The sequence below is a fragment of the Ovis canadensis genome, chromosome 7 (assembly GCF_042477335.2).
Source record: "Ovis canadensis isolate MfBH-ARS-UI-01 breed Bighorn chromosome 7, ARS-UI_OviCan_v2, whole genome shotgun sequence".
NCBI classification, from domain to species: Eukaryota; Metazoa; Chordata; class Mammalia; order Artiodactyla; family Bovidae; genus Ovis; species Ovis canadensis.
The window spans coordinates 31791524-31815565 of NC_091251.1; the positions used below are offsets into that span (position 1 = coordinate 31791524).

The following is a 24042-nucleotide window of genomic DNA, read 5'->3' on the forward strand; positions in this document are numbered from 1 at the left end:
GTTACTCCAGGTGTTTCTTGACTTCCTACTTTTGCATCCAGACCCCTATAATGAAAAGGACATCTTTTTTGGATGTTAGTTCTAAAAGGTCTTGTAGGTCTTCATAGAACCATTCAACTTCAGCTTCTTCAGTGTTACTGGTTTGGGCATAGGCTTGGATTACCGTGATATTGAATGGTTTGCCTTGGAAATGAACAGAGATCATTCTTTTGTTTTTGAGATTGCATCCAAGTATAGCATTTCGGACTCTTTTGTTGACCGTGGTGGCTACTCCATTTCTTCTAAGGGATTCCTGCCCACAGTAGTAGATAAAATGGTAGTCTGAGTTAAATTCACCCATTCCAGTCTATTTTAGTTTGCTGATTCCTAGAATGTCGACGTTCACTCTTGCCATCTCCTGTTTGACCACTTTCGATTTGCCTTGATTCATGGACCTGACATTCCAGGTTCCTATGCAATATTGCTCTTTACAGCATCGGACCTTGCTTCTATCACCAGTCATATCCACAGCTGGGTATTGTTTTTGCTTTGGCTCCATCCCTTCATTCTTTTGGAGTTATTTCTCCACTGATCTCCAGTAGCATATTGGGTACCTACCAACCCGGGGAGTTCCCTTTTCAGTATCTTATCATTTTGCCTTTTCATACTGTTCATGGTGTTCTCAAGGCAAGAATACTTCAGTGGTTTGCCATCCCCTTCTCCAGTGGACCACATTCTGTCAACCTCTCCACCATGACCCATCCATCTTGGGTGGCCCCACACTGCATGGCTTAGTTTCATTGAGTTAGACAAGGCTGTGGTCTGTTTGATCAGACTGGCTAGTCTTCTGTGATTATGGTTTCAGTGTATCTGCCTTCTGATGCCCTCTTGCAACACCTACCGTCTTACTTGGGTTTCTCTTACCTTGGATGTGGGGTATCTTCTCTTGGCCCTCCTGTGCCCGCGCAGCTGTCGCTCCTTGAATGTGGGGTTGCTCTTCTCGGCCACCTCCCCTGACCTTCGGTGTGTTGTGCTTAGTTGTTGCTATGTCTGTCTCTTTGCAACCCCCTGGACTGTAGCCCCCCAGGCTCCTCTGTCCATGGGGGTTCTCCAGACAAGAATACTGAAGTGGGTTGCCATGCCCTCCTGCATGGGATCTTCCCAACCCAGGGATCGAACTGAGGTCTCCCCCATTGCAGGCAGTTTCTTTACTGTCTCAGCCACCAGGGAAGCCCTGAGGAAGGGTGGGGCTTACTGTTTTGAAAGAACAGAGATGTGAGAGGAGTACACTGATGAGTGCACTGGACTGGGTGGGGATCTTTTGGAAGGGGAATGAGATAAGAGAAGTGAGTGGTATAAGAAACTCAAGATGAGATTGGACTTTACATTTTTTTGATACTGTTCTTAATAGCTTCTTTGGTGGTTACTCTCTCTGCTTTAATACTGTTTTCGTATAATACCCATTTCCAAAGGAAATGGCAACCCACTCCAGTACTCTTGCCTAGAAAATCCCATGGGCAGAGGAGCCTGGTGGGCTGCAGTCCATGGGTTCGCTAGGAGTCAGATGCAACTAAGCGACTTCATTTTCACTTTTCACTTTCATGCATTGGAGAAGGAAATGGCAACCCACTCCAGTGTTCCTGCCTGGAGAATCCCAGGGACGGGGGAGCCTGGTGGGCTACTGTCTATGGGGTCGCACAGAGTCGTACATGACTAAAGCGACTTAGCAGCAGCAGCCTAAGGAAATAAGGATAAGGAAAGCCATGTTGCAATTAGTAAGCATTTCTAATAAATTACCGAAAGATTTCAAAAGCAGGCGGCTATCAGAATTATATGTGGCAAAACCTATATCCATCTCTGAACATTCCTGTCAAGATTGTTTTATTTCAAACACTGATTTTAGGGGAGATCTTAGGAAAGGTGGCCAAGAATTGCTGTCTTAACGCAAGATATGAGAGTCAGAAGACTCTGAAAGGGGCCTAAATGTGGCGATAGTTGGTAAGTCATTAGACTATAACACAAATACCAGTTGGGTAAAAATAGAATATTTAGAGTATAAGAACCAGAGGGGAACATCTACCAAAATAACACTATTTAGAAACTTTGAGATTATTGGTTTGATTCCTACAGTTATATATGTTGACAGTTTATATATGTTTTAGTATTTTGAATTTAAAGCAGTTTTCATACCAGAGCATTGAAATTTTATTTTATGAATGTGGAAAATACCCTTAGCTGAAAACCTCCTAATAAACTGTTTTTATTCTCACTTTCAGGCGCCTGATCACAGATTCAAAAGTTAAATTAAAGTATCAGCATTTAATAACAAATAGCTTTGTAGAGGTAAGTGATTTCTCATGTTTTCATTCTTTAAATAAAAGAAATTCTGTTTATTAATATAAGTAGTCCGTTTGTCTTACGTAAGAAACACCTTTATGATAACTTCAGTTATTGTCTTTTTATGAAGCATACCAAAATACTTTTATTCTCAAAAGAATCTGACAAATCAATAAATAGATGTCTTTTTATAGATCTTAAGCTTTGATAAAATTATTTTTATAGTCTTTATCCTTAGCAGAGAACTGTAGCTCTTTCTTAGTGATGTCATGTTTAATCATGTTTGATACAGTAGCCCTGCTATATCTCTACTTGTTTTACCTTCCTTCCATTATGAGTAAACTTTGTTAAAAACGAATTGTCTTGTGGTTTTTGTTTGTTGTATCAAATATGGCTTAACAGAAAAGAAATCGTCAAACCACGGCCAGCCTGCTTTTTGTAAATAAAGGTTTATTTGAACACGCCCATGTACTCTGTGACTGCTTTTTTTGCTGCAGTGACAGAGTTGAGTATTTGCTAAAGAATGGCCCATGAAGCCAAATATATCTACTATCAGGCTCCATGTGAAAGTTTGCCAGCCCCAGTGTAAGAGCATGAGTGTAACTTGGTATTTCACTTCTAGAAAGTAATTTTAATTTTTATTAGCAGTTAAACTGAAGGTCTTCTAGAAATAGCAGTTTTAAAGAATTATACATTTTTTAAAATGGTCAATAAACTTGAATTCTGATGGAGTGTTCCTTGAGCAATGTTTTGTCCCATGATAAAAATATATCAAAAGTTATATTTCTTTTGAAGAACTAAAACGCAACCATTGCTGTGGCTTAGGAACTGGTTTTTGTTTTTAGAAGAACTTTTTATGGTTAAAGAGAGAAATTCCATGTGTATTCTTTAGCTTTTTTCATGTAGCGTATGAATTCCTTCCCTGAGTAGAAGCATTATTTTATTTTTTTGCATCTTATAAAATTGCCCTGAAGTGGAACGATACACAAATTGATGTTTGTTAATGATCACATAATAGTGATCATTTATTTTAAAGTTTCTCAGTGGGATTTTGAAGATAGAACAAGAGATAGTTTATAATTCCAGTTACTGAAGTGATCTATAATCTTAGAAAAGCAGGACATCCAAAAGCATTGTTGTAAAATACTATTGATAGCAGGGTTTTATATGCTTGTGACACCATCTGCACTTTATGATAGTGAGGAAGTAGTATACATAATTACATGGTGTCCTGGGAAATCTTGCATCATGATTTAATTTGCTGTCATTTTAAAATTTTCTAACTTGTATTTCAGTGCAATCGACTGTTAAAGTGGTGTCCTGCCCCAGACTGCCACCACGTTGTTAAAGTTCAATATCCTGATGCTAAACCTGTTCGCTGCAAATGTGGCCGCCAGTTTTGGTAAGCAGGTGATTTCCTAAATTGGAGTAGTACACATAGCTTTTCTATTTATTTTTGGTAGTGAAATAAATTCTTTACCTCAGGTAGGTTGGTGATAACTGATTTTAAATAGCATATATTTCTTTTAAATAAAACTTAGCTTAAAAAGTCTCATATCTTAAGATAAATTTTTCTCTTTCTATGTTGCTGTAGTTTTGGATTTATTTTCTTACGGGAAAAAAAAGTGCAGCTGTAATCACTTCTCCTGGTATCCTCCATTGGCACATATATAGGAGCAAACCTAAAGATCTGGGACAAGAACTTAGTTCTCATTTCTGATTAACTGCTTATTTTGTCACATTGTTTTTTGTTTCCTTATGGCTCATGCTTCGTTTTCAGATTATCTCTTAGGAAATACAGAGTTAGGTGTTTTTGATTTCCTTTGTTCTGAGGAGTTTAATCTTGGTCCTAAAAAATATGTAGATAAATTTGGAAAGATAAAACTTGGTTGATTAGATGTTGATTAAATCTTTAGTTGGTGATTAAATCTTTTTTAACTAAGAGTTTTCTCTGGGGCTTCCGGCCACAGCTTTCTTGGTAACCTGGATTCTTGAAGTAGCATAATCTTTGAATTCTAGGTTCAACTTAGCAGGGAATTTCCATTACCACACATTAGAGACCATTCCTTTATGGATCTTTTAGAAATGAGAAGCTGTTCAAGCCAAGGGGCTCTATAGCTAGCAAATACACATTTCATTGGTTTTCCATATCATTCTTTTTTTGTTGTTTTGTTTCTGTTTTGGTCATGAGTACGCATTTTGTGGGATCCTGGTTCCCTGACCAGGGTTTGAACCCAAGCCCTTGGCGGTGAGAGGATGGAGTCCTAACCACTGGCACTCTAGGGAATTTGCTCTGTATCATTCTTTTTTCCCTCCAAACAGCAGTAGATTTAGTCTTAGCATCGTTAATACTAAATATTTCCCAAAAGAATAGGTAAACTCACAGTGATTAAGTTTGTGTAAAATACATGGTATTTTGGTAAAGGTTATACATTATCATTTCAGAATTTACTTTGTAGACAGTGTGGAGTCTAATTCCTTCCCTGCTTTCAAATATATTTTGTGTATGAAGTATTGCAAATACAGATTTAGTATAGAGAATAATAGCAATACTTAAATACTTAGAAAGTTACAACCCACCTTAATGAAAATCAGTTTGTTTTTGTCAAGAAATAAAACATGAATGATATATTTGAAGCTTTTTGATGTTCCCTTCTCTTTTCCATTTCCCATCTTCTTTTCTAAAAGTAACCATTATCCTGGCTTCATTTAAAGTGAGAGCACTTTATTCTTCTAATTTGCAAAGGATTTTTGGCATTCCCAAAGTACTTGATTAACTAATTAATCAGCCATTCCACTGTTATTTTTTTTCACGAACATTTGTTTTTATTCTTAGTAGTAGTGTTGGTCACTCAGTCGTGTCTGATTCTTTGCGACCCCATGTACTTCAGCTTGCCATGCTCCTCTGTCTATGGGATTTTAAGGCAAGAATACTGGAGGGCATTGCCATTTTCTTCTCCAGGGGATCTTGCTGATTCAGGGATAGAACCAGGGTCTCCAGCATTGCAGGCAGACTCTTTACCATCTGAGCCACGAGGGGAGTGTTTATTCTTAATTTATACTTTTTAAACAAATACATACACCATGCTCTTAGAAAGCAGAAAAGAATTACCAGTTAATATACCCAAATAGGTAGTCATCATCTTTTGTTTTATACCTTATTTGGTACACTTTACTAGGCTGAGGTTCATTTGTTTGGATCTTGCAAAAATATGTGACCTGTTTGTTTCCCACATATTGCTTACTGTGCATTAGTACTAAAGTATAAAATTACCATACGAAATCAGACTAACTCTTCATTTGGAATGTTAAATATTTAATATATGCCTATGAAGCATTGGTTGAAATTTAAGTTCAGAGTATTGAATATGATTTCATTTTAGTTCAGTTAGACAGTGGTTGCAGCAGAGAATTACACATATTAAAAACTATCAGAAAATACAACTCTAACTAAACTGATTGTATTATCTTAACAGTTTGTTCTGGAGAAGGGCATGGCAACCTACTCCAGTATTCTAGCCTGAAGAATCCCCATGGACAGAGGAGCCTGGTGGGCTTCAGTCCGTGGGGTCGCAAAGAGTCGGACACGACTGAGTGACTAAGCACACAGCACACAGCAGTTAGCTAGCTATTTAGATAGTCATTTATTCTGTAATTGTCATGATAAAATGTCTTCATCCTTCAGATCATTTCTTCATTTCACGCACAAACAGTATGTGCTGGCCCTAGTACTACATGCTAAACAAATGACTTCAGAGTAAAATAGACATGGTTCCTGTCCTTGTATTAGCCAGTCACTAGAAACTGGTGAAAGTACTGAGGTACTGTAAAGCATGAAGTTGTTTGTTTGTTTACTCACAGTAGGTAGGACTTAATTCTTTTAACTCTTGTGTCACTTAACAGCTTTAACTGTGGAGAAAATTGGCATGACCCTGTTAAATGTAAGGTGAGTTTGCCTGGCATTTTCATTTTTAAATAAGGTAGTAGAGTACTTCTAAGACTTAATGACTTTAAGTCACAGCCCACATTTTGTTATTTATTCATTAGTAGTTGGAACGTGGTATTTTGTCCTTTTTATTTCAGGTGATCTTTGCAAATATTCAGGGAACATTCCCTAGGAATAAAGTCATCTGATTATCAGGGTAATGAGAGTTAAGGTACTTCCCTTGGAAAGCTTTATAATTAGCTCAGGGGAATGACATACCTTGCAGCTGGGCTTCTTGTTGAATTCTAGGTTCCTCACTTACCTGAAGCCAGAGAAAGTCCTCCTTTGGTTGATTTTTTTTTTTTTTTTTAATGTACCTGGACTGTAAATGAGAATCACAGGATTTCTTGGTTTAAAAGGAAGTAAATCCAGTGATAATGCTATCCTTTGGTTTTTATATTTAAGCTTGACTATATTATGTTGATGTAATTTGCTATCCTTAAGTCTTCTGTTGTGCTCTAACAGTTCTTGTTTTCAAACAGTGGTTGAAGAAGTGGATTAAAAAGTGTGATGATGACAGTGAAACCTCTAATTGGATTGCAGCCAACACAAAGGTTGGTATCTTCCTTCAGTAAACCCTTGGTATTGAAACTGATAAGAATAGGTGTATCAACTTCAAAGGCAGTAAGTTTACCTACTGAAGGGCCTTGTTTTATTTGATTAGTTTGCTTTTTGTTTTCAGAATGATTGCCTATTGATAATTTTCCTTTGTTTTACTGTTTGAGTTTGTTTTACTGAGTGCTTTACTGTAGTATGTGTAATACTCTTCTTTAGTTTCCTTTCATCAGAAAAGTAGTGGTTGCTTAATCAGGTTTCTACCCCAGGGTTTGATGATATCTTTCATGTAAATTCTTGGCTGCCTTCTACTGTACCAATACAGAGTTTATTGCATCTAGCCTTTTTTTTTTTTTTTAACTAGGCTATATTTCTGCCCCTTGAAATCTCCAGGAATTTAACTGTTAAGGAGTTATTCTTTAGGGCAGTATCGAGTCAGAGTAAACGAGTAACTTTATTATGTTACTGAACTAGGCTTAACAAATTTAACGTTTTTAACATGTTAAACTTCCAAAATATGATTTACTAAAAGACTTGATTCCTGAGAAATGGAAGCTTAAGGATAACATTGAATATCCTTGGTTTTGGTGGGTTTATTAATTGAATTCATTGGTCATGATATTAGTTTCAAAGTTCAGTATCTTTATGACATAAAGCACGTCTTAAACCCTAGAGGAATGTCTTACAAATGCAAATAAACTTGAAGACCCTTCTTTTCTGTCCCTAAGTGGTAAGCATTTGAATCCAAACTGTGTACCCAGCCAAGTTTTTGTAGGAAATTGTATAAACATCCAATCTTATGTCCTATCTGAATAGGAAGTGGCTTTGAGTGGTGAATAATAGTGTTGTTCATGGGCTGTTTATTTTTTTTGTTTTCTTTCACATATGATGCTGATGCTTTAAAGAATATTGAGTTGTTTGACCAGAGTTAGTTACAACTTTGCAGTTAGTTAGTTATAACTCCTTATAAGGAGTTATAGAATAAGGAGTGCTTAAATGACAGCCAGCCCATGATTCTATAACACTGATACCCTGCTCTACCCTAAAAGATTAAAACATGTGTACATTTCTGTCTCCCAGAAAGCACTGGCAATAAAACAGTCCTGTTGCATAAAACAAATACCCACATCTTTGGGGAATGCAGTTTTGAAATTAGCATTTCTACATCTCTGAAACCAGCATGATAAACATACCTTATGGCACTTAAGAAAACCTTAGTATAATATCAGAAAGTGGTTGCTTTTTTATTTTTTACAAAATTTTCTGTTATTTAAGCATTCTTCAAAAATTGAAGATTTCTCCACCAGAAATGTTCATTAAAGTCCTAGATCCTTAAACATGCTGTCAGATTAGTATTTAGAATAGAGCAGTTGTATTTTCCCTAAGTAGTTTGATTATAAACTACCCTCTTCTGCATCTGGAAAAATCCCTGCATACTCTAAATCCCCCATATATTTAAAATAGGGAGTATAGGTTTGAATATGCTTGACTTTGTTTAGAGGGTAGATTATTAAGTGAGAATGGCAATTTTTAATAATAGATTTATCTAGTTGGAAGTTTTGAGATGAAACTGAGGGTTTTTCCCTCTGGGGACATTTCAGAAGCTTATTTTTGTTACCCACTCTTTAGATTTGCAGGTTGTTGTTATATTAAGAAGTCAATACTGTTTAGTTAATTATAGCCAAGAAATACAGAATGAAACATATTTTAGGCCTGAAATTTGCTTTTTTGGGAAGATGGTAGTATTTTTTATGTGAGTGACTTCAAAAATCTGATGGTATTGACCTCTTTTGAAATACTATAGTTTGTGGACAGTAAAATCTGTTCACTTTAGCTGAATTGTACAAATATTATGTTGGGTGATACTTTCCTCCCTTTATGGGAGTAATAGACATCAACACAAAAACATACAGCAAAAATCCAAGCTTTACATCTTTTTCATAGTTTTATTAAAAATAATGAGTAAGTTTCATTCTCTAAATTTTTCAAGAGGAAAAACATTAGATGTGCCCATAGGGTAATGACTTTGACTCATTAGCAACCAAGAAAATGATCAGACTTGAGCAGGGGGATGTAATCTCTGCAGCACCGTTGTAAAGGAACCACAATGAAAAGATTTTAAAAAGGGTATTTGGCAGAAGAAAGTTGGGAAATTCAGTAACCACAAAAAGAATTATCAGTCTTGCTTGCCTGACTCTTAAGGCCAAATTGCTTGGGCCTGCATCCTAACTCTGTCGTTTGCTACTTGTATAACCTTGGATTCGTTTCTTTAAAATTTTCTCTTAGTTTATTCGGTGAATGGAAATAGGAGTAAGACCACTATAAGGATTATGAGTTAATGCATATAGAACACTGAGAACAGTGTATGGGATACAGGAAGTATTCAATAATTATTTCCAGATAGCACTGGAACAGTATGTTTACAGGAACAAAATGTTTAGCCTCTCATAAAACTGTTATTACTATGTGTATGGTTGAAAGTACTTTAAATGTTTTTGTCCCCCAACCCCACTAAAACAAATCCTTAAATTGTCATGCATCTTAAAAATCCATAATAATAACTCATTTTCAATAGTACTGAAGTGTTTGACACTGTTCTAAGTGCTTTACATGTATCAATCACAATAAATCACAGAATCAATTTAAAAAATAAACCAAATCTAGAGCTGGCTTCTCCTCAGTGTAGCATTGACACCAACTTTATAGTTTCTCTTCATAGGAATGTCCCAAATGCCATGTCACAATTGAGAAGGATGGCGGTTGTAATCACATGGTCTGTCGTAACCAGAACTGTAAAGCAGAGTTTTGCTGGGTGTGTCTTGGCCCTTGGGAACCACATGGATCTGCCTGGTAGGTTGGGAAATGAAGGGAAGAACATGTTCACATAACTGTGTGATGTATCTGCCGCATATTATGAATAAGGTTTCTGCCTCATGAAAATCACCCTCTGACTTGGGACTAGATAAATGAATACAGGGTATGATCAGTATTAGAAGTGTATGCAAGATATCCAAAGAGAGAGTTTAATAAGGTTTATTTCGCAGAGCAGGTAACAACTGAGCTGAACTTTAAGAAAGACTAAGAGTTCCATTTGTTTGAAAGGTGGTAGGAAGAACATTCAGGGCAAAAGGAGCAGCGTGAACAAAGGCAGAAGAATGTGATAGTGCATGACGTACTCAGAAAAGAGTTGCGTTGCCTGTCTCTCGACAGTGCTTAAAACTAAGAGACTTGGCGGAACCCAATCCACAGTTGTGTTTTAGTTATCCTGCATGCCATTAGGCAAAAAAATTTGTCCAGACTTTAAGAACTGGAAAATTACCCAGTGAAATCCAGAGTTTTAGCATTCATTGAAGCATAAGAACAGGCCTGCATTTCTGTTTGGCAAAAATCACCTGAAATTGGTTGGTTGCTTTTTAGATGGAGCCTTTACTGCAGTTTAATGTTTTCCCTAAGACCAAAGCTTATTGGCATTTGCGTGTCTTACGATGGCACATTTGGTAGTGATACATACCTTTGTTCCTGAATGTTTCTTATCATGCATGCTGGGAAAATGCAAGTTAGATTAAGGATGTCTTTGTTGCATTTTTCTCAAAACAGGAAAAATGGGAGCTAGCACATCTGCTGGTAAATGTGAACATATTTCTGGGTGTTACAATAATGCAGATTGCCGTTTTCACGAGTTTATGTTATCTGCATTTGTCTCTTGTTGATGTTTGCGTTTGTGGCCCCTCATAAATTGTGGGGAGTAGGAAAAGAGAAAGTAGACTGGGACCTGAAGTAGTTTGGACAGTTACCAGAAGTATTTCAATGCTATATCTGTAGTTCAGATGAGATGCTCTGTATTAGGTGCTTTCCATACTTTACCTGGGCATTGTGGCTGCTTTGTAGAGAGTTGGGTGGGAGGGGAAAAATTGCGAGATCTAGACAAGATGAGGAGAATCTGAACTTAAGACAATGGCAAGCCTTCCCTTTTCGTTTCTTTGGAATTTTCATTCATTTCATTAATTAGAGGAATAGTAAGAGCGATTGTCTGGAATTGATTCTAAACTAGGTAAAAAACTAATTGGTTAGGTGAAAAAAAGAAAGTGATTTTACTACTGTCAGAGCCAAGGAAGGATACTTGGGGTTTAGGAATGCTAACTGAGGATTAGAGTGTTCCTGGAAACTAAATTCATTTGAGTGTATATAAACAAGTTTAGTGAAGAGGAGAGGGAATGGGGGAGAAGTATTAAAGAGACTTTTGTGTGTATGTAAGGAAATCTCTGATCACAACTCAAATTTTAAATAAACTGGGTTGAAAAATGGAAGGGGTACAAAACAAATGACGACTACAGAAGAATGAAGAATGGCCCGGTCCGGGGGTATCAGAAATGTTGCCTGTATCTTTTCCTTTTCCCGTGGCTAACATTGCAGATGAATCCTTGCTGTGCTTTCTTATTTAAATCTGAAAATGTCTTAGAATCTTCAAAATAACATTCCAGATAGCACTGTCAGTAATCTCAGTTGGAAATATAGATGAGCCCTCCTTGCTTTCTTGGCCTTAAAATTCTTAATGTTGACAGAGTAAAGCCCAGAGTGACTTGAGGCTTAAAAATACCTAACGAATATCAAAAGGAAAGTTTTTGAGGATATATCAGTTAGAAAGAAAATGTGTTAATCGTTGACCAGTAGATAGGGAGAAGAGGCATCTTTAGGCTTATTTGTGAGTAGGATAATTATTGGTAAGAGAGGATTATTAATCCAGCTGGGGGGCAGTTAATGTCTGTTGACTCAGGTGAATTATGGTCTGGGTTACTTTAAAAACTTTGAGATGCAATCAGTGAGCCACTCTTGGTTGTTTCTGAGTACTGTGGAAAATAGAAAGGCACCTAACATTGGGAGCAGACAGTGTAATTCCAAATTTCCAGAATTTCTGATTCCACAAATTGCATATGAACCATAGTTTGTTAGTTTGTTTAGTTTTTCTCTTATGTGAAATTCCAGAATCAAATGGTATTGTTAGGATGATGAATTATGGAATGTTTGGTAGATTTCAGCAAGGTATTTCACTGTGGACTAAAGTTTGTAGCCTAGGCTGTGAACTACAGATGCAGATGTTTGGGAGTACAGGTAATAGATTTGTGTCTTCCTAGTGGAATGCTTTAAGGTTTGCTGAAAGGCTTTGTTCACACCTTTTTTATTCACATAAACTATATACTGCTTTTCTGTTCAGTTATACTGCTGATTTTCTTGAATTAATATAAAAATTTTGTATACATTTTGGGGTAACATCAGAGAGATATTGAATATATAAACCATTTTAATCTTAAAGGATTTGACAAGCTGGAATAATAAATTCAGTTTAACAAGATTTATATTAAGTTCAAAATTCTTATAAAAAGGTCATCGTTAAAAAGATTCTGAAGATATGAATTCACTAGTTAAGAGCATGGGTCTCAATTGGCAGAAGGGCATCAGATTAATTTCCACCTCTGGAACTCTTCTTTTGTGATCTTAAATATGTTGCTTATCTTCTCAAAATCGGATTCTTCATCTGCTTAGTGAGGATAATGATACATATTTCATAAGGTAATTGAGGGGATTAAATGTGATAGTACAGTTAAAATCCTTAGTAAGTGGATGGAGTATAGTATATGTCCGTTGTACTCAAAATGTAGGCTCCCATAACATAAAACAGGTAATCAGAAGAAGGAGAAGTGCCCGTCTTACACATCTCCACTCTGAGCTGGCTTCTCTGGGCAGGTTTCCCCTTGCTCCTCATTTTGTATATTGAGTTTTCAGGGATTCTCATAAACTATTAAGAGCATATAAAGCGTACAGCACGGCACTTGTTGCATAATAGTGTTGACAGTTGGCTCTCTATGGTGAGAGAACAAGTGAGGATAACAAGGTGAGTAATCTGGAAAAATTGAAAATATTTGGCTAAATAACAGACCATGTAGGAGATGAGATAGTCTCTTTCTTCAAAAAGTGAATTAGAAGTTCAAACTACAGTTGGTAAATGGAAGAATAACTGTGTTTTCCAATGATTATCAGTAAACTTTATTAGTGGACTACCTCAGGGGGCGGGAAACTGCTTTTTACTGATAGAGAACAGACACACCCTTGGAAAGGATTCAAACACCTAGGGGCTTTTTTTTTCTTCACCTCATTTTATTTTTGTAAAGGAGAATGTTGGCTCTATGTAATTGCTAAATCCAGGCTAAAATTCTGTGATTTGTTCCCTTTGCATTGATTTATGGCTTTATGGAATCCTCTTTACTTACTTCAGGTACAACTGTAACCGCTATAACGAGGATGACGCAAAGGCAGCAAGAGACGCACAGGAGGCAAGTACATTCGTTTTCAGGTGACGGGTGAACAGGAATGTGCATTATCTGTTGATTAGGGAATAATTTAGCAGAAGAGTTCGGTTCTGAAAGATTTGTTAAAGGATAGTCCAGTAAATACTGTATATCTGTGTATATATAGAAAGGGAATCTTATGCAAAACACATATCAGGAGTATTCCTGTTGATAGATTTGTTTGCATTAAAAACAAAATCACGCTAGTCATACAGCATGCTTGCAGGCTTCAGTAGCTCTCAGTACCAAGGTTCCCCTTCCCAGCAAAGAGTCTAAGGAATAGCATTCGTTAGATGGCACTGCTGCTGTTTATATTCAGCCTCCCTTCTTTTTAATTAATTAATGACTTCATTGTTCATCAAGAAGCTCTAATGATTTTAGGTTACTTGGAATGAACTGTCTCAGGAGGTAGGGATTTCCCTATTACTGAATAAGGAAATAACCCACTTTTATAGAAGAAGAGATTCAAACCCTTGGTGTGGATTAGATTCAGTAATGCTTTGAGTTCCTTTCAGTCTGGTAAATCTGCCTTAATAGTAGAATTCCAGAATTTAGTCATCCTTACATTCATACATTCTGTATTGAAATTCCCCATTTCTCCTCCTAGAATCTTCTAAAATGACTTGTCTTGCCAAGATGCAAGCCAGAAAACGACCTGTTTGTTATTATTTCACTTTTCAAAAGCTCCTTTAAAATTTATTTAAATTGCTGTAAATACAAAAGAATATATTTACATAACGTAGGCTGTCATATTTCAGATGTTTACAGTATCTGTGATTGTTTTAAAGGGGGGAAAAACCCACAGATTATAATGTTGGTTTACATTATATTCATTATAATATTACTATATTAACTGTGTTTAAAGTAAAACCAGCTGGACAATTTTAAGCAGCTATACAACCAAACAAACCCACAACCAGTGAAACTCAAAAAAACTAATTATACAGATAAGTTATTTGTTGAAATTAAATTACTGTTGATAGAATAAGATCCAGAATTTTTAATTTAGTATTACTATACTCCTATAAGCACCACATGATAATTTGTTCTCCCATCAGTTTTCTGTATATCAACGATTGCCTTTTCACCCCTACAGTGCATCAAGATTTGATTTGATCAGAATTTATTATTAATGTATTTCCTGTCACTTATTCTCAACTCTGGTGCAGTTAAAGTAACATGGCTTGATGCCATTTTTAGCCATTTTACAAATGTAAGATCTGAAAGCATTGATTCTCATAAGTGTATTCAGGTGGTCCAGAGTGTGTGTTTTTCTTCAGGTTATTATCAGATTTTTAATATTTAAAAATTTCCATGGTCTTTTTAAACTAGATCCCCTACTCCCGTTCCCTCTAGTATCCTTAGACTATAATTTGAGAAACATCGCCCCATGTAACCTTTGTATAAAAAACTCTACAATGAGAGTGATGCCTTTCCCACCCTCCATTTTGAATTGATTCCTCTCTTTCATTTTTATTCAGCTCAGTTTGTCATTGCATCTCCTTCTGTTTCAGGTTTGTTTTAAAATCTTAGCTTCCCCCCCACCCCCACCCCCTTTCTGGCTTTCTGTTTTTGTCCTAAAAAAGGTTTCTTCTAATTTTCATAATATTTTTTCAATCCATAAAGAAATGCTGTTTTTCTCTTACATAGCATTATATTTTTCCTAATTACTATACTACTCTGGGCTTTTAGTTTTTGTGTGCTAAGTTGGCTTCAGTCGTATCCAACTCTTTGCCAAACCATGGACTGTAGTCTGCCAGGCTCCTCTGTTCATGGGGTTGTCCAGTCAAGACTACTGGAGTGGGTTGCCAATTCCTTCTCCAGGGGATCTTCCCGACCCATTGATCGAATTTGGGTCTCTTACGTCTCCTGCATTGGCAGGCAGGTTCTTTAGTAGTCAACCTAGATCTGGCCAGAGTTTGCTGACAGTGGAAAGTGTATGGGTTATCCTTGACCTTACCTGGTAAGTGTTTGGATGCTGGTAGAATTCCTTTCTGAGATCTGCAGGGAGAGTGGATTATTGGACATAGCTTCTTAGCCCTTTTAATGTGTAGATTGTAGACATTAGATTGCATTATTTTTCTAGGTCATATATATTTTGGAAAAAAGTACTAGAAGGTTGGCACACAGTACAGAAAGAACATAGATGGTACTTTTTTCTTTTCTGTGACCACACTGTGCAGCTTGTGGGATGTTAGTTTTCCAACAATGGATTGAACCTGGGTCCCTGGCTGTCAGAGCACAGTCCTAACTACCAGATTGCCAGGGAATTCCCTAAATTTTCTTACCTTCTAACTCGGAGTCAGTATACTTCTGTGAGTGGTCAGGTAGTAACTGTTTTCAGCTTTGCAGACTATCCAGTCTGTTAGAGTTGCTCAGTTCCATCCTTCTCCTGTGACGCTTGCTGACTCAGCCATAGACTTAAAGGAGTGGACATGGCAGCATTTCAAGTTAACTTTGAAAACAAAAATAGGCAGCAGCTGGATTGCCTACCCGTGTTATAAGCAATCACGTTATTGTTTTGTGTGTTTTTCCAAAGCGTTTTCAGGACATTGCATTTCTCAATCCAGATTCTGGCATTTGATTTAAAGATGGGTATTATTTGCAGTGGTAGTATGGGTGTTTTGGTTTTTTTTCCATATTGAATTTGAAAATTATCTTAATGATGCAAGCTGTTTGAGAATTCTTAGTCATATTAAGTCCTATAACATATATTTTAATGCATGATTTAGGTTTTCCATTTCATCCTGGGAATTCGACAGGCTTGAAAATATTAGTGCTTTGTATGGAGGTAAAATGCCAAGTAGATTATTCTCTACATATTCTATTTTTAGAAATAATTGGCATAATTTTATAATGTATAATCATATCTAATAGCAATACTATTATTTTACCTAATAATGTATAGATATAATTGTCATAGTATTTTTAGATATGATTGGCATAATTTTCCACTGTGTAAGCATTGATTTAATACCTGCCTGACTGCTGAAATAATATGACTTGTATAGGTTTTTTTAGGTGTTTCCATGTTGTAAGATACTGGATCATGTGATTGGCTAGTTAGGTGGTTCAGAGTTAGTGTTTCTGAGTAAGAGACCAATCCTAAGGCCTCGTAGTATCTGTACTGTTTGTAGGCCATAGGCATGAGGAGAGGAGGAGGAGAACGGTGTTGAAAGAAAAGAAATACGTGTGTGTGGTAAGAAACCTTTCTATAGTAGTTACATTCAACAGCCATGTTTTAGATGTTAAGTACTAGAGTTATAACAAGATTGCTTTTTTAATCTTGTTATGTTTAGTACTTAATATGAAGAAAATGATTTTTTTGGCTGCTTGTGGAATCTTGCTCAAACTCACGTCCATTGAGATGGTGATGCCATCCAACCGTCTCATCCTCTGTCGTCCCCTTCTCCTCCTGCCTTCGATCTTTCCCAGCATCAGGGTCTTCTCCAGTGAGTCACTTCTTCACATCAGGTGGCCAAAGTATTGGAGTTTCAGTGAAGCCTGGCATGCTGCAGTCCACGGGGTCGCAAAGAGTCAGACACGACTGAGCGACTGAACTGAACTGTGGAATCTTAGTTCCCTGACCCAGGGATCAAATCCATTCTCTCCTGCAGTGGGAGCTCAAAGTCTTAACCACTGAACAAGTCCCAAGATTACTTTTTTAAAAGTGTATCTCCTTAATATCTATAGTATAATAAGAGAGATCCATGTGAATTATTTTTGCAGTATGATAAACAATATAAAACAAATTTAGACCTGATATCATATTTTTAAATACTTCATCATATTTTTTAATACTTCATGTACTTCAAAAGACGTTTCATAAAACTGTAGTATTTATGTTTGTATATTTATTACATGTTATTTTATAACTATGCTATATATTATATATTTTTGAAGCAGTATTTTGTTAATATGTGTTCCAGTATCCCCATTTATCTCATAAACTTTCTTTTATAATTGGTTCCAATGGGGATCCATATAGGTCCACAAGTTGGATGTGATGTTATCTGTAGGTCCTTTAATGTTTTGGGGCTTTTTTTTTTTTCCGTCTTCTTCTTTTGCCATTTATTTGTTGATGAAACTTAAGTCATTTTTGTGCTGTAGCATTTTTCATATTCTGGTTTTCCCAACTGCGACTCCCTGGTTAGGTTCTTCTATCCCTAAACTTGCTGAAACTGGTGGCTAATTCTAGATACTCCAATTCAGATGATTTGGTGAGGGATGTAGAAAGAACACAGAACACTTAACTGGTGTTAAATGTACTGTGTAGTTTCTGCTGCATTATATTAGGTGTTATATGATGTCTGGTTGCCTCTCTTTTGTTTTTTACTTTATAATACTGGTGCACCTTATTGCACACTGCAGAACAGAGCTATCCAGTAGAATATTCACGATGATGGAAATGTTCTTAATATCACCGTCTGATTTGGTAGACACTGACTGCAACACTAAGAAACTGAATTTTTAATTTTAATAGTCATATGTGACTGCTGGCTGCTATGTTGGAAAGTACAGCTATAAGACATTCAAAAAATATTAAGTAACAGAGGTAGCAATAGATGTCTCTTTGTTCTTGATTTTAGCCTAAATTCCTATTCCATTTCATCAGTCAATATGCTATCAGGTTTTGTGTGCCTGTAATAAATTTGTTGTAATTCTGTACCCTTAATGTTTCTTAATGGGACAGAGATCCAGGGCAGCCCTGCAGAGGTACCTGTTCTACTGCAACCGCTACATGAACCACATGCAGAGTCTGCGCTTCGAGCACAAGCTCTACGCTCAGGTGAAGCAGAAGATGGAGGAGATGCAGCAGCACAACATGTCCTGGATCGAGGTGCAGTTCCTGAAGAAGGCGGTCGACGTCCTCTGCCAGTGCCGCGCCACGCTCATGTACACTTACGTGTTCGCCTTCTACCTCAGAAAGAACAACCAGTCCATTATCTTCGAGGTAGGAGTAGTGACTGAGTGGGTGAAAACCACCTGTGTGTCAAAGGACTACTCATCTTTTATAGATAAGAGTTTTAAAGATTCCTCTTTGCTCCCGAATGTGGATCAAAAGTTTATCGTTTATTAGGAAGGTACAAAAAATTCAGGTATCTTGCTGTAAACTACATTTGCATGGTGTGGTTTAGCCAGCTAGTGATTTTCAGTGTGCAGGCTCTGCAGTTAGTCCTGAATTTGGATCTTGACTTCATCACTCTTTAGCTCTGTTGACTTGAAGCAAGTTACTTAACCTCTTGCTATATCTGTATTTTAGAATGGGGATAATACTTTTCTAGAAATGTTAAGATGTTTAAGTGAGACAATCCATGTATAATGCTTATGCAACACCAGGAACATCGTAAGTTCTTTCAAAAGTCTATTCAGGTAAAACTCATAACACGGTATTAGAAGTAAATATGGTGCTTGTCTTTTGTGGAGAAGCAGTGACTGAAAGGGGGCTTTCAGCAGTAAAGTTTTTTCAAGTAGAGATGCTCATTTAAAATTTATGCATGCAGTATAATTCCCATGGGAATTTAGATGGGTAAATGGACAGAACTAGCTATACTAGTAACGGATAACAAAATTTTAATCTTCCATACAGTGTTTTCTGATAAGATTAGGTATCTGTTGCTGCTACTGCTGCTACGTCGCTTCAGTCGTGTCCGACTCTGTGCCACCCCATAGACGGCAGCCCACCAGGTTCCGCCGTCCCTGGGATTCTCCAGGCAAGAACACTGGAGTCTAGCTAGATATAAAGAATAATGCATTTCTGTTTGTTCCTCAGGCTTTAGCATAATAGTTTTCAGAGCTAGACGATTTCCACAAACGTTTTCTTAAGTACTTTCAAATCGTACTTGGTATTCTTCCAGAGGTAATGGATAAATCTTTGGTTCTTTTTATAGTTAAAAAGTTCTCCTGAGAGAAAAAAAGAGAAAACAAGTTGTTAGAGGTGGAAGTAATGAAGGACTTTAGAGGTGCAGATGACCACCTGTGAAAATTGGTGTTGAGTACAGTCTATTAAGGAAGCAGTTAAGATGGTTTATCTCTTAGCTTTCTTTTGAAGGCAGAATTTACTATATATTCTTCTTCCTATTGCAGAATAACCAAGCAGATCTAGAGAATGCCACAGAGGTGCTCTCGGGTTACCTCGAACGAGATATTTCCCAAGACTCTCTGCAGGATATAAAGCAGAAAGTACAAGATAAGTACAGGTAAGTTTATTTCTAGTTGTTGAGCACAAATGTCTGCCACTGGTGGTCTGGTATGCTGTAGTGGTGAAGTTAAATGATGGTGAACTTGAGTTTAGCATATTCAACAGCTGAACTGCTGCCATGTTTCTCACAGATTGCTTCTGTCCTTTGGGCATAAGGAGGAAGCCAGCCATTTGTCCCACTGGCTGATCCTGCTTCTTCCATGTGGCTTTATCTGTGTAGTTATTGCCCTGACAGGAAGAAGGAGCCCAAAAAGGGCAAGTGACTATTAGGATGAGGGGTGAGAATAACATGCTGGCCCTGGCCTAGGGATCCTGTGGATCGTGGCTCTTGGCAAGTGAGCTACCCAGACTTTTTTAAAGATTTTTTTCTAAGGTTTGATTTTCCAAGGAGAGATTTACTTTGTTCTAGACTTAGATGATACTTTAAGAGATGTCACCTCTTAAGTAAAAGATGCAAAATGTTTGCTTTCTCACGTAGAGCTCTTTCTCCAAAAGTTGTTTTCTGGCAAAAGTTGTTTGCTCCTTAATAGTAGAAACCTCTGGGAATTTGCTAGACTTGAAAATTTAGTCCTGAGTAATATGTTCACTTCCCTTAGCCAATTACAGCTACTGCTGGTACTTTAAGATTTTACAGTTGCGAATAAATCCCCCCTGAAATTACTTCTTCCTGAAACTATTTACTTACCTGTAGAATGATAAGATTGAATCAGATAATTTCTAAGGCCTGTTTATTGCTCTGGAATTAATTTCCCCAAACTAGAAACTCCGAAAAATACCTTTTGAAAATTAGAAATAGTCATGTCTTTACATCTAGACCTAAAAATATGCCTTTTAAAAACAGGTTCTATGTCTGGTTCTGTGTCTGGATAAACTATAGGGAGCCCTATAGGACAAGTAAATGCCTCTTTAAAAAAGAAAATTTATTGGAGGCTGACAACAGGTGTTTTTTTTTTCTCTTTGATTACAGATACTGTGAGAGTCGACGAAGGGTTTTGTTACAGCATGTGCATGAAGGCTATGAAAAAGATCTGTGGGAGTACATTGAGGACTGAGAATGGCCCTGCATAAAATGAACTCTGAAAACTTTACCATCTAGAGTGCTCATGCAATTAAAACAAACAAAACAAACACAAACAAGGAGGCACTAAGCCTATTCTGACACCGCTGGTCTGTAGTACCAGAATTCTGTTTTGTTAACGGAAAGTTTAAGTAAATTATATTGTAATAAAAAAAAGGTAGATAAACCATTGTACAACAGTATTCTAGGCCGCCAACAAAAGTGTGACAGACACACTAAAAGCCCTCCAACTTTAACTTGTAACGTAGCTTCATTCTCCAAGCTGACTCCTTTTTTTCATTTTCTTTTTCCTGAGTGTAGTACAGTTAAAATTTAAAACTGCTCCTTGACACTGCTTTTCATGTCCAAACCAGCCATTTTGTTGTACTTTGGTAAAAGACCTCTCCCGTTTCTCCCCTACACATACAGATATACCCACACACACAGACTGTCTCTCTCTCATACCCCAAGGTCATGAGTGAATAATGATTAGTTCCTTGTAAAGAAAATTCTTGGGGCGGGGAAGAGGGTAGGCAGAAAGAGGAATTAAAAAAACAAAAAAAACCTTTGTATATGACTTTTAAAACAAGAGGACAACACAGTATTTTTCAAAATTGTATATAGTGCATATGCATGGACAAAGCAAGCGTGGCACGTGTTTGCATAATGTTTAATTACAAAAAATATTTATTCTTTAAAAATCTTCAAGATTATGTCTATTTGCTGTGCATTTTCTTTCAATTTGCTTTATCTTTCCAGGGTTGAGGGTTGGGATAAAAGGTGTGTTGGTTTAGCACCTCTGGAAGACCTAACTAGAGTTCTTTGATTTCCCTTTCCTGAAACTACTTTGCCCTCTCTGGTTTTGATGTATTTGTTGCTGGCCCTGGGTCTCATGCCCGGAATTGCCAGCTCCTGGTCGAGCACAGAGAGGTCAAACTCTGACTAAATGCCGTGGCTTGATAAGGGCTGCAACAGGGAGCTTTATTGCTGCCACTGAAGCATGACCCAGTCTCCAGCCTCATCCCTCTCCGCAGCCTCCTACATCTGTGTAGGCCTTTGTGTGCCCGTGTCATATACACAGCTGAAGGCTTCCTAGGCTTCCTGTCACATCCAGAGGACACATTTCAAAAATTTGTCCCTTTAATTGCTGCTTTGAGCCTTTTAAGATTTTAGTTATGGCTCTTCTCTCACCCCTTCTTTATGTTAGGGTGTCAAATAGGACGTTTTTGCTTTAAATATAAATATAAATAAATAGCCATTCACTTAGATTCAGATTGTGAATTAAAAATGGCAGATACTGAAATTGCTTGTGTGTGTTGCTGTGGGTTCAGTTTGAAGGCAAACATCCTAGAACTTGATATTCCCATCTAGTGCATTTAAATAGAAATCTTTGCTTCTTTTCTATTTGTCAACAGATAGGAGAATTAATAAGGCGTTTTAGCTGTGATGTCCATTTTTATGAAATTTCTACTAAGAGCTATGTTAAAAGTAAAGGATGGTGATGGTTTTATTAACTATGTATCTGTTTAGGCCATTCTGGCTGTGGTATTTTTCATCCCTAAATCTGTCAGTTTTATACAGGAGTACAGAGTGAACTAGGCAACTAGATGAGGTCTTAATACTAAATACCACTTCTGGCTGAAGGACCTCTTTGTCTTCCTCTAAATGTCTTGCGCCTAGGGAGTGTTTACCTTTTGTGAGGCAGCTTTGTCTGCTCTTGCACCGTACATCTTACTACTCCATTGGGAAGTAGGTTCACTTTCCTCTGGCCTTTTGCCTAAGTTAGGCTTTGCTAAATCAACCCTACTTTTCCTTTTAGAAAAGGTTGTTACATGAGATGTACTTGCAACTGTTCTTTTCCCATCAGAAATCAGTGAATGTTTGCTGAGTATATTATGCTGCTTTCTTAAACCACTTGTCGCTCTAGGATCAACTTTACCTATACCTTTTGTCCTCCCCTCCCTTGCTCCTTCAGGTGCAAATCTGAACTCAGTGTCTGCTTCTTCCTTATTCTCTTCTCCTTCCCTTTCCCTGTCAACCATTTGATTTTATTTTAAATGACTGCATCAATCTTAAAAGACATTTATCAAAACTAAGGATTTTTTTTTTTTTTTAAGAAAGCTTGAATAAGTTCCTTTCCCTGGTAACTTTGAAAAGCAGCCAGAGTTGCTATCTAGATATATGTGGTCCCCTTAAAATGTTTTGTGTATATGTGGTGTTTTAAGAAATATCTTACATGGTTAACTACAGTATCTAGATTTGAGTGTCATAAATCCTTTTTACACGCTCCCCTTACAAGAGGTATCCAGAAACAGTGTGTGCACTTCATAATAATAGCCCCCACCCATGGAAGAACAGTGCTTTTTAGAGCTGTTTTCTAGTTTCAGTGTTGGCATCTTACCTGAGGGTATTGCAGTTATGGGTGCATTCCCTAATATGTATGGATCACGATGAATCGGCCTTTTCCAGTTCAAGCTTTTAACAACTATCTCCATATCTGACAGAACTCCCATCAGTTAATCACTTTCATTGTCAGTAACTTCGGTGATCTCAGCTGGGATAGGTCTTAAGCCATATGATATGGCTTCCCTGTTTCACCTACCTAAGTGTTTCTGTCAGAGGGCTCTATTCATGGTTAGCACCAGGGTCTCCCTTGTCTTTTTGAGGTCTTCTGAAAACTGCATGCATCATTTGAGCAAAGTAGATGGACTTAAATAATTTACAATAAAATTGTTGATCCAAAGCACAGGACTACAAACCACAGTGGTAAAATTGAGTAGCATATATCATCAGACTCTAAATTCTATGTAATCCGCTGCAACCCAGATTGTATGTGTTTTATGTGTGTTTAAATAAATACACGAAATACACGTGTATACATACACACAAATATTACAGATCCAAGATTGACTGACTTGATTTGAAATGGTTGAATCTGCAGTGTAAAATGTGGATCAGCCATGATTAGGAACTGAAATTTAGCATAAGAGAGAAAAGGACTTGATGTACAAAAATCCCGGTATAGAGCACTTGGGGGATGGGAGGGGGCGGGTTGGTGAGACAATCAGATCGGTAAATTGATTAAATGCTCCTAACCCTGTAATTTTGTGCGTAGAGCACACTGTGCTGTGGAAATAACTGTTCTTAGATTTTCATTGTAACTGGACTGTTCAGGTTGCCCAGAGGGAAAGAACATTCCTAATTCTAATAAAATAAACTTTTATTTTGTTATTCCATTAGTTACTTATGTTTATTTTTATATTAAGAAAAAGACATTGGTGGCCTAAGAGTCACCTCTATTATGTGCCTTATTCACTGTTCCTACTTAACATAAAATGTCAAGATTTGGTTCAGTTTCTTTGCAGGGAACTGTGAATGAGACTCTCCCCAACAATAAACTTGGTTAATGAAGCCTTCAGAGCATTTTCTGGAAGCTTTCCAAGTTCTGTGTCTTGAACATTGAATTTAGGTTGCTATTCGTTTTATAACAGTGATATTAGATGCTTAGTAGATCTTTGTCAGTTTATAGAGAGAAAATATTTAAAAGTCCTTTTCAAACTTGAAACACCTTCACATTACTTCC

The 24042-nt window shown here is 37.1% G+C and overlaps 1 protein-coding gene across 2 annotated transcripts in view; it reads left to right on the forward strand.

Moving 5' to 3' along the window:
* Window positions 1-23695, forward strand: part of ARIH1 (ariadne RBR E3 ubiquitin protein ligase 1) — a 102643-nt gene extending 78948 nt beyond the window's left edge. For both annotated transcript variants that reach the window (XM_069595578.1, XM_069595580.1), the window contains 9 exons: window positions 2256-2322; window positions 3612-3718; window positions 6220-6262; window positions 6784-6855; window positions 9576-9706; window positions 13128-13185; window positions 17894-18154; window positions 19288-19400; window positions 20370-23695. In XM_069595578.1, coding sequence (XP_069451679.1) covers window positions 2256-2322; window positions 3612-3718; window positions 6220-6262; window positions 6784-6855; window positions 9576-9706; window positions 13128-13185; window positions 17894-18154; window positions 19288-19400; window positions 20370-20454 — 937 coding nt within the window. In that variant the 3' untranslated portion in view covers window positions 20455-23695. The remainder of the gene's footprint in view (window positions 1-2255; window positions 2323-3611; window positions 3719-6219; window positions 6263-6783; window positions 6856-9575; window positions 9707-13127; window positions 13186-17893; window positions 18155-19287; window positions 19401-20369) is intronic.
* The last annotated feature ends 347 nt before the right edge of the window (window positions 23696-24042 follow it).